The 11,077-nt window shown below is 49.4% G+C and overlaps 1 protein-coding gene across 1 annotated transcript; it reads right to left on the bottom strand.

Annotated features, from left to right (window-relative positions):
- Window positions 1-886: 886 nt before the first annotated feature.
- Window positions 887-10,193, bottom strand: IP6K3 (inositol hexakisphosphate kinase 3). The gene is made up of 5 exons (XM_009697665.1): window positions 9,995-10,193; window positions 4,913-5,135; window positions 3,719-3,891; window positions 2,913-3,088; window positions 887-1,672 (listed from the first exon to the last, which is right to left on the bottom strand). The coding sequence occupies exons 1-5, from the start codon at window positions 10,191-10,193 to the stop codon at window positions 1,202-1,204; spliced, it is 1,242 nt and encodes a 413-aa protein (XP_009695967.1). The 3' UTR covers window positions 887-1,201.
- Between the last annotated feature and the right edge of the window lie 884 nt (window positions 10,194-11,077).

Raw genomic sequence — 11,077 nt, 5'->3', positions numbered from 1 at the left:
TTGAGATCTGGTGTTTAAACCTGTGGAAATAATGGCTCATTTCAAAACATACAGCCCTAAAAAAAGATAACGTAACTTAAGGATGCTGTGGAAGCGAAAAAGAGATGGACAACAGGTGAAAGTTACTTAGACAATTTTATTTATATCCCCACTCCCCAGTAATGGGGTTCTGTAGCTCTTGTTCCTTGTGCAAGGACTCCTCTTTCAGGTTTCCCACACCATGCAGGAAGGAATTATGTTTGTTCCGTAATAATAAAATCTGTCCACAAAAGCTGTAAACATTATTCTGAGTCTTTTGTTATTGTCTCCTTCAAACACACACACAATATTTGTATCAAAGAATTTCTAGGTGACCTTTAATGTCTAGTCCCTGACTCAATCTCACATTTTTTTCCTTTTTTTTTCCTTTTTTTAAGCAAAAATACCTGTCTGTGAATGTGTTTTGTGACTGATATCTGACAGAATCATCGCATTCCCATACTTCAGCCCCTGCGGAGCCCAGTTTCTGGAACATGCCCTGTTATAATCCCGCAGGGATATGAAACCTTTGCAAGGTCAAGTTCTTGGTCTGAGGTCCCCTTGCTTTTACACCTTAAGCAGCACAGAACCTCTGTAGCATCTCGTACGTCTGTGTTTCAACACCCACGCTGGATGGAGAACACCCGGCCGTCTTGCAGCGCTGGGCACGTGGAGCGTGAATGTCAGGGGGTGCGTTTTTCTCTCCTCCTTGTGTCTTTGCGTTCAGCCCGTAGCGTCGAGCATGAGTTGAAAGTAATGCTGCAATCTGGTCAGACCTGCCAGCTTATTTTAATAGTCTCGCTCAAATGCACAGTATCTCCTTAGCCCACTTGGCTTTGTGAGTGTAGAGGTGAGCAGGTCCTATTTTATCGTTAAGACTCTTTCAAGTAATGCTTTCTTTTGGCTCACAAATCAATCAAGGACAGCAGTAAAACAAGAAAGAGAAATAAATCTTTTGATTGATTGCAGACAGAACAGATTCTTTCAGCTCTTTGCTTTTTACGCTTGAGGTCAGTAATGGCACGTAGCGTTTTTTTGCACTTTCCTAGCAAGCTGTCCATGCTCTCATTCCAGTCCGTGCACGTGACATCCAGCAGCGGTGAGGGTCCCATACAACTGACCCAATGCGGTACTTTGCAGGGCTATCGGTCACTAGTAAATTCAGGCTATTTCACAGAATTTGTCATTTCCCTTCCGAGATATTCTGAAGGATTTTGATGAGATTCTCCAGGCCAAAAATATAGCCGTGGTCTGGCCCGTCGTAAGTGGTGTGATTGCTTTTGGAGCCTTTAAAAGTGGTGTGGGCAAAGTCTATCATCCGGACGTCAACTCTGGAGTGATTAATGCCGTGTGACGTGGTGCAGTTTGTTTTTTGGAAGTGAAGGTGATTATCCAAGGGTGTCGTGTTCTCCTTGTGCTCCTGTCCATCATAAATGATGAGAAGTGAGCTGGAGTAGAACCTGTAAGAGCTTTGCTTCCTAATGACGGAAAGCAGAGCTTTTAGCCGCAGGATGATGGGCTCCAGGAGATCCATTCGGAGGTGGTTACCGTTGCACAGGAACTGGTGCAAGGTTTGCCTGAATCCCTCCGGTGAGAGTTTCCTGCCATAATACTTATCTTTGCAGAGAAAATGGCCAGTGTCCACTTGGTAAACCTTGAGGAAAGAGAGCAACAATCCAGATTCAGTTGTTCGTTTTTCCCAAAGCTCTGGCTTTCAACCTAATCTAAAAAGTTCAGACCCAAGCTGAGGAACGGGACACAGATCCTCTGCATTCTAGCAATATCTAGCAATGCTGGCAATGTACTGCAGGCTTCTCGCTGAATCCCACCTCCTGTCTTCTCTGGAGATTTAAACTATTCAATTTAAACCACTAGCGCAGATTCTTGTTGTACTGCTATAAATTACTCCTTTGTGAAACGCAAATAGCTGTAAGTCATAGCCGTGTCACTAGTGATTTACAGCATTTTCCCTCTGGCTATGGTAGGAGTCTGCAGTAGTACAGGAATACCCCAGCTTTCTACCTTCTCGAAATACGTAATGCATGGGTAGCAATAATCTGGCTTTCTTAAACACAGAGAGACAAGATGTAGATAGGAATTTGTATGTGAGGCTCTGGTAACACTGAGTGAGAAATGAGGGAGTGAATTTAGAATTAGCTCACACACCAGTTGTAATTGAAAGGATAATCTGCTCAACAGAAGGATGTCAGAGACCAGAAAGGGACACAGGGTCTGACACCGAGTGTTTACGCTGCTATATATGTGCTTTATAATCATCATTCTCATAATTATCCTTCAGGCACAGCAGAACATTTTGAAACCTGCTTGAGAAGTGTGAGTGAAACAAATGCGTGGTTTCGGTTTCTAGGAGGAAGGGCAGCGATTCTGAGCAAGAGGAACCATAATATTTAGCACAAAATAAACCCCTCGCTCTTGCAGCAACAGGATGAGACAGCGCCGTGAAGGCATGAGCAGGGCAATTGGATGCTTTTTTCTGCTTTTCTTTTTTGTGCAGCAGCCAAGAGCTGAGCATGAGAGGCGAATCTGTGTTCGTGCACAGGCAGATTCTCAGCTGGGGTAAACTGGTTCCAGCTGGTCATACTGGTGGCAGTGGTGCAGGGTGGTGCTTATGCAGCCAGTGCTTGTGAAAGCAGCCAAATCTCCAGAAGTCAAAGAGGGGTACGGGTGCCATATTCTATCCTCTTCCCTAAGGATCCTCTCCTGTTTGAGGATAGGACACACAGCTGAGTGGTCAGTTCTTAACAGCCTGTATTTGGTGGCAGACGAGAATAAAACTGCTTCAGTTTACACCAACAAAGAGTCCCTTTGGATTTCCAGCTCGGTTTCAAGCCGTGTGTCGGGCAAACACCAAAAGGGCCGAGGCTCCGTCTTACCTGCATCCCACAGACGCGAACGCCCAGAGAGGCAGAGGTGCTCTGTTCACACTTCTTGATGTGCCGGGCTTTCTTCTCCTCCGAGGCATCATCGCCATGCTGCCGGGTTCCCATCTTTAAGTCCAGGATGCAGGGATAGTTGTATTTTGATACCACATTTTCAAGCAATAGAAACTCTGAACATGAGTTAAGGGAAACCCAATACTTTTAAATTCTAATTGAAAGCAGTCTTAAATCAGAGCAACTGCTGACGCACTCCATAATAGCTCACAACTGTAATGAGACTTTCTGAGCCAATTTTACCAACATGTCATTGCTATAGGCCCCTTGCTGCCAATTTCAGTTAATTTACTGGAGTACAGTCCTACCAATTAAAGCACCGACAGCTCCGTTCTCTAGTGACACGCTAGCCCTGGGCTGTCAATCCGACACCTTCCCTCAGTGCTGTACTTGCTCCAGTGCATTTGGGGGAAGTTGTTAAAACTATTACTCACATGACTGGTGGGTAATGAAGTGTAATAGGAAAATAAAAGGCAAGGCAGCTGCTAATTCCTATATACTTGTGTTTTTAAATGTATGCCAAGGGGATCCTTACGCTGAATACCCTTTATGGGGAGTGAGAGTTTTTTTCTTTTTTATTCTTTTTTAATAAAGAGTGGGAGAAGATAACAGAACAACTCTATTCTGTATTTTCCCAGAGACTGGGCAGAGGAGGGATGCATGCCCCTGCAATAAAACATACATTGATTAGGAGCTGTTATTTGCAGCCAAGACTATGCTGGAGGGGAGAGAGGAAAAAAGGATACGATGAAGTTTGTTCTCGTTGTGCTTGGAGGACATGCGGTTCAGGTGCTGCCTGTGGCAGTGCAGTCCCCAGGGGTTGTAGCCGTTTCTTTCTGGCTGGTTTCCATTTGCGTCTTCCAAAAGTGAATCTGTGCGGTACTGAAGGTCTGTCCTCAATAGCATCTTTCCCGGGCAGCTAGACAAAACACACAAAAGAACACGTTTGTTTTATAAGATCCAGAAGAGAATATTCTCTCCCCTCCTCTTTTGTAGAGCCTCAAACTTGATAAGGTGAATTTTCAGGGACTCTCAAAGGAAACATATTCATCATGTCCAACCTGTGGAGATCCTTTGTTACTCCGTAAAAGTAGTTTTCAGAAAGCCAGCTTTTGCTGGGTGCCAATATTTTCTTTCACTGTAAATTCAAAGTGTGCTTGGCTCCCTTGAAAAGCGCCATTCATAGCACCAAGGACCAGGAATCTCTATTTATCTACCTAACGGGCACAACACAAGCAAATTGTCCAACAGTAGGAATGATTCCCAATTTAGAGAGGCTGGCTTCGAGGAGGGGAGAGAGGGCGCGATGAGATTTGTTCTCCTTAGAGGGTCATTCCTTGATCTCGCTCACCCCAAACCCCCTACCTCCCATCACACCGAAGGCAGTGGTTTCACGGTAGCGATATTGCACCCTTCAGTGATAGCTGACCTAGGTCTCTTCTGAACCAGAGATCAAAGATGTCTTGCAGAAAGCCTCTGCCAGCCCTAAGGTCACAAGCACCTCAATGCCTTTCAGAGACAGCTCTGCCCCGGGACGAGGACAGGGTTGCACCACCCTCGAGCACGCAGTTGCTGCGTGGCGGTTGCCAGCAGAAGCGCATTAGGTGCTGCTCTTCTCCTGGGGCCTCTCCTTTTGGAGCACGCTGCGCTCCGAGGAACCAAGTTTACAGCAGAGTTTGGGGCACATAGTTGAGCAACAGCATCTCAGCGATAGCCAGATCTGCCCCGCTCCATCCACAAGCTGGGGAAGGGATGAACCATGAAGCCACCAAGCTGTGCTTTTCTTGGGTTTTGTTTTTTTTTTCACCTTGGCTGGGCATTGCTTTTGCTCACTTTGCCTTAAAGCAGGAGTTGTGCCACCAAAACCATCCCGGTTAGACCCTACCCAAAGTGGCAGACGAGGAGCAGGAGGACGTTTGCAGGGAGCAGCAGACCCTCACCCGTCTTTGAAGGTCTTGGTGAGCTGCGTGTGGCTCCACTTGACAAGTGTGTGCTCGCTGCCGGTGCCGGCGCTGGCAGCCCACTTGCACTTGTGCCATATCGTCACCGAGGAGTCACCGATGGCGTTATCCAGCCGGCCGCAGCTCTCTGTCTGCAGGCTGGGGCTGGCGATCAGGGTCAGGTTGCCAAGGCTGTCCTTTTTAAGGTGCACAGAAACGATGCCTGGACAAAAAAGGGAGAAAAACAAATAAGAATATGATTAACCCATGAGTTACCATACAGGCTTGGCCACCATCTGCCCCAGCCCGAGGTGGTCCAGCCTTCCTGAGAGGGCTGGTGCTTAGCAGGACAGCTGCCTCCTTGTATTTTAGTGGCCTCACACTGATCCCACTCTGATTTGAGGCCCAATAAACACCATTAGTCTGAGACCCTGGAAAACAGCCACAGCCTTTTCTAATGATCCCTGCGCTCAAGGCTGGGCTTGAAACCTGCCTACTCTAAGCATCACGTTCCTTCTGCTCCGTCCCTCCAGGCTCTGCTGTCCTGCAAGTGACCCAGCAAAGGCCCCTGTGTTGGAGCTGGAGCTCCTGGCTTATTTATGACAAGGGATTCAGGTCTCACTTTTTCAGACAGGGCAAGGTTGGAAATGCTTCTCATTGGCAGGAAGCAAAGGGAGGGTTGGGGATGAGGAATTTTCCAAAGACAACCAGCATGCCAACTGCTTCCTTTAATTGGAAGGGCAGAGGCTTGTGCATGGGCTGGCAGCGCTGCCGGCATACGGGATGCCCGTACATTGTCATGGTCATGTCCTTCCCCAAGCACCAAGAACCAGCACCCAAATGGCTGACGAGGGGAAGGACCGAACTCTCACATGTCGAGTGTTCGTGCACGAGGGAGAACATGACCTTGCTCAGGGACTATTAATTTTCACCCTAAGTGCTTAAAACACCGTTGTGTATTTTAGCATTGCGGTTTTCCCTGACTCTAACGGGAATCACAGGGCTCAAATGCCATTCAGTCCGTCCCGCGTTTAGCCCAGTCTCAGCCCATCCCTGGCATGGGGACGGCTGCCTCTGCATCCCAAATGATTTTTCGCGTACCAGACGGCTCTGACCTTTCTGGGAAAGGCTGATAACCGCCGTCCTGCTCCTGCAGCCCTCAGTCAGGGCTGTCTGAGCCTCTCAAGGCAGCAGAGGCTTTTTTAGAGCATCGCCCTTTGGGGCTCGGAGTGGGATGCCAGCCGCCACCGTCGCACCCTGCGGCTTTCAAGTTTAGCTGCAGTAAGGCAGATCCAAAAGAGGATGGTCAAGGCTGTTGGACCAGCAAAACTCGTTACTGGAAAGAGCCCCCGTGGCAACACGTGGAGCTGGGTTTTAGCCAACTGTCCCCAGAGTATCCTCCCTTGGTCTGTTGGGCACTGCGAGGAGATGCATTTCGGCAGCTTGATAAGCAGGGAAGCTCCGTTCTCCCAAGCGAAGTTGCCAAAACAAATAAATATGCAAACGTCCTTCTCTCCATTTAAAGGGAGATTATAGTAAGCAAACAGACAGGAGGATTTGCCCTCTGCGTGTGCGCAGAGTCCTGCCTGCTGAGTTCTGCTGACTGAGGGAGGTTTTCCCGGCCTGAAGTGCAGGAGCCCTGTGTGTCTGCAGCCCCCTCCGTTAGACTGGGGGTGCCCACCCCGCCCCGGGTCCTGCACCCCCGTAACTCTGCAGCTCCAGCTGCCTTTGCATGCACTTCTCTCCTGCCCTCCGTACAGCCCCTCCGCTTAGGTACCACAACCATTTCTGTTCCCTTTTGCTGTAAAATCAGCATTAGGCTGAACAGTGTGCCATGGCAGGCTCAGTTAAATCAGCTAATTTTGCACTGAAATGGGGGAGGAATATACACAGGCGGCTCTGCCAAGGGAGCTGGGGGCTAGAAACCTTAATTAGGGGGCTAGTAATATTTTTAGCTAGATAATCTCCGTCCTTTGCTCATGGTGATGGTGAGCACAGGGAGCTCTGTCTGCTTCAGGCTCCAAGGTTATCCACCTGATCCTTCACTGAGTCCCATTTGTAAAAAATCCATATTACAGATAACTGAGAGCAAGCGAAATTCCTGTCAGCTTGGACACCCGCTTTGAATTTTCAGGGGAGGTAGGCAGGAAAAAAAAGCCAGGGTATCTTTTGCCTAAGTCAAAGCCTTTTTATTTTTAAAAAGTCACTGGGAGGCAAACGGAGTCCTCGATTCCAAATCTAGCACTCCGCCTCAGTTACGGCGCTATAGCAGCCTGTAACCTTAAAAACTGTCCCAATTACATATCTGCAAGTCAATGGAGCTGTGCTGATTTCCATAGTGCTGACAATCTGGCCCTAGAAACATTATATATAGCACGAAACTAAGAGTTCTTAAGTATCTTACATTAATATGAAAATTAATGGGGAGATTTTCAAAGGCAAGAACGAGCAGTTAAATTGCATGGGAATGAGATCCTCTCACTTCTTCCAGCTGAAAACCCTGCCTTCACAAACCTACGTCTCAGCCTGAAAAATACTTCTGTTTCCTGGTGTGCTTCCGTAGGGGTTTTGCAGAGGTCCCGCAAGTGACCTACGTGTGCAGAACAAATCTAAGGCGACCGCCCTTCTCTTTTATTGCAACAAGAAAACATCTAGCTGGGAGCAAAGGTGTATTTAGGTACTTGTCTTTGCTGGCCTTTTAGTGTCACCAAAGCCGCAGTCCGCCTCCTGTCCAGCACCAGGGAGGCAGCCAGCCGGTATTTACGGGTGCTGTCACCATGCTCGTGGCATCCCAGTGATGCTCAGGAGCATTTTGCTATGTAGCTCTACCCTCATGGATTTATTTTTAAATTTACAAGTGCATTTATTTATGGCCACGTGCAATAGGAATCTGAGCAGAATTGGGTTTGAAAACAAGTCCAGCAGCTCCTTGCAAGCTCAGCTTGGGGCAGGCGGAGGTTTGCAAGGGGCTGGTGGGGGGGGAAGCCGGTCCCAAGGTCACGAACCTGCCTGAAATGGTTAAGTGAGTGGTAGACATTTTTTAAGGAGCCAACTCAGCGTTACAATTGGATGATGACATTTGATCAACATCACACATAATGTCATCATTACATAATGGTCCCCGAGCCATCCCCCCACAGCCTAAGAATAGAGATGAGGAACACGGACGCGTATGAACGGGTGATGGAGACCTCAGGATTATTCCCCCTGATGCTCACACCCCTCCCCATCACTCTTGTGGGAAAACGTTCCACCTCTTTAATTTGCCTGGCATTCAGGGCTGGGACAGTTATAACCAGAAACAAAAATGTGAGTGCCCAATGCCGAATTGGAGAAGAATTGCTATTTAATTACCCCTTGTCGCAAAACTCACCGGGACTTGCAATAGAAGAGAAAAAGAAGACAAAAAGGTATTAATAACCAGGCCACCTCTGAACTGATAAGCTGGGACTGCTTAACATCTTTATTAGAGAGACAGAGCAGGGCCCAGCTCTCCAGCACCAAACCCTGGCCCCTGCTAAAGAAAATTGCTTAGAGGAAGACTTTTTTTCTTTCTTAAGCATCTTTTTAATATTGTCCTATAAATCTGCAAAGGCCCCTGACTTTTTGGGAAAGGGAGAGATTGGATTGGAAGCACATCGAAACCACGGCTGACACTTTGAGCTCTTTTCTGTAACGCTGAAGGACTAAAAGATATTTTAAGTGTTTACGTGACAGCTGAGCTTCTTGCCTCTCGCTAAAATCCAGGGTCAGGAGCTTTATGAGCAGCACCAGTCTGGCAGTAAAAGTAGAAATAGTGAGGGAATAAGAAAGTGAGGGAGGGAGGATGTCTTCAAAAAATACTAGGACCCCCACAGACACCAAGTGCTGCTTTCCAGTAGCTAAGCTGAGAAATTCAGCTGGGAAAGTGGTTCAGGGCAGTTAGGGCCAGGGGAGGGGTCTGAAGGGGGGCACCGGGCAGTGCTGGGGGGCACCAAGCAGAGGGGCAGGCAGGAGGCTCTTCCCTGGCCGACGAGGGTCTCGCTTATGGCAGGGCAGCTGCCTGGATTTGATTTTTAAGAAGTGAAGTGGTCTGTACCTCTGGTTTTCCAGGGACCAGTGCTCACAGGAGGGAGCAGGGCTTGGCAAAAGTGATGCTTGATACATCCCTGGGCTGTTTTTTCAGGCTGGATGTCTCATGGTGGCCCCAAGGATCTCTCCATCAGCTCATGCCAGTGCCAACCCTGACCCTTTCCTTGCCCTCACCGACTTCTCTGCTTCTGAACAAACCTTCACCTCCTCTAAAACCAAGGCCTGGAGCAATGGGGCCGTGCACGTGGGGCAAAGGCACCCTTGGCTCTGCTCCTGGGACAGAAGACCTTTCTGCTCAGGGGATGCTAATTCAATGCTCTACTGAACAGAGCACGTGATGTCTCAGATCTTGGGAATCCTGTTTTGAACAAGACTCTCCTAGTCCCTGCTTTCCTGCACCTATTCAGTGCCGCCATTCACTTGCCCTCAGACCCACGACCTGCAAAATCCTCAAAGCAACTGCTGAGAAACTCCATCCTATTCCTGCGCCTCGTTCCGTGTTTTTTCTGTGTTTACCCTCTCTGTTCGGCTCCTGTGCTGCCCAGGCTGTCAGCTCCCCAGGAGGGGATCGTGTTGATGCTCTCAGCTTCCATCTTCTCATGCCTGTCCCGTGGAAGAACAGACCAATTTCAGCTCTATTTGACATAACGGGAGTCCCCTGTGTTACCAAGGCTGACAACGGCCATGGCAGCAAGGGGATGGGCAGAGGGGAGCATCTCCTGGTGCCATCAGCCAACGCTCAACCCTTAGTAGACATCAGAGAGTCTCTCCAGCCACAGAGACCCAGGAAACCCTCCCAGGCTCACAGACCTGCTCCTGTGCACACTCCTACCTGGGAAGCATCCTTGCTCAGCAAAACCTGCACAAGTGATAGGCTCCACAGCTCAGACCCAGCCCCACTGAGCCAGCCAGTACCTCCCGCGCTGCTACTAGCCCCTTAGCCCAATCTCAGGACTAATCCTGCTGACAACACTGCCGTCCCTTAGCTCCTTTCCCAGCATCTCCCCTTACCTTTGTACTGGGGTGTGAACTGCCTCATGGCCAAGGGCAGCGACTCGTAGAAGCTCAGCTCCTGCGAGACCAGAGGCTTGCAGACCGTGTGCTCGTCGTACTTCATCATGCTCATGTGGCCGCCCACCTGATGGAGGAAGGGCTCCAGGAGGATGGCGGTCCGGCTCTCGCTGGGGTCCAAGGGGCTCTGCCCCACCATGGTGCTGGGCCAACGGCGGAGGGGGACTCGCTCCCCTTTAGCAGCAGCGAGGGGGGATCAGAAGCGGAGTTTGGGACATACTGTGCTGGGCCAGTTAACACCCACTCCTGGTTTTCACCGACGCTGTCTGTGAAACAGAGGGTAGGGGGGGAGCATGAGAAGGGGGGGGTAAGGCACCGCAAAGCACAGCCCGGCCTGGCGCTGGCATCGAGGGCACAGCCGGGTGGGATGAGATCTTTGGGTGCCCAGGGGCTGGCAGGGAACCCCAGCCTGAAATTCAGGGTCCAGAAAAGACCCTATTTAGATCTGTTGAGGGCAAAAGAAACAGGGAGGAACGATCGAGAAGAGCTATCAAGTTAATGCGGTGGCCTCGTCAAAGCAGCTGGATCAGGGAATTCCTTGGACTGGTAATGCCAGGTTATTAATACGCTGTATTAATGACACCCCTTGCTCTGAAACAGCCTCAGTTTGCCTTACGAGACAGTGTTAATGATGGTCTTAGTCTTTCCCAAGCTAGGACATTCCTCGCAAAGGAGGTTTATTAATAAAGCCTCGGCAAGCTCACGTCCCCGGGCAGTCCCTTGCCTCTTAACACTGCTGATGGGGTTAGCAACATTTTCTGCACCTTCTAAAGAAACCTCAGTTTGGGACATTCCCTGTCATTTAACACCAGAGCATTAGCAGGAGCGTTTCCTCCACGGTGCCAACACGTGGCATGAGGACGTGCCAAACCAGCACCGAGATGGTTCGCATCCACGTGCCGGCTCTCCTGAGCTCTCCAGCCCTGCCCTCTGCTACAGCCCAAAGGAGCATCCAGCAACACATCCCTCCCTGATTCTAGCTCCCGAGAGAAATGCCTCCTTGATTTCGACAGCAACAAGTCC

The sequence above is a fragment of the Cariama cristata genome, unplaced genomic scaffold, assembly GCF_000690535.1.
Source record: "Cariama cristata isolate BGI_N322 unplaced genomic scaffold, ASM69053v1 scaffold19830, whole genome shotgun sequence".
Taxonomy (NCBI): Eukaryota; Metazoa; Chordata; class Aves; order Cariamiformes; family Cariamidae; genus Cariama; species Cariama cristata.
This window is presented reverse-complemented; position numbering and strand designations above follow the sequence as displayed.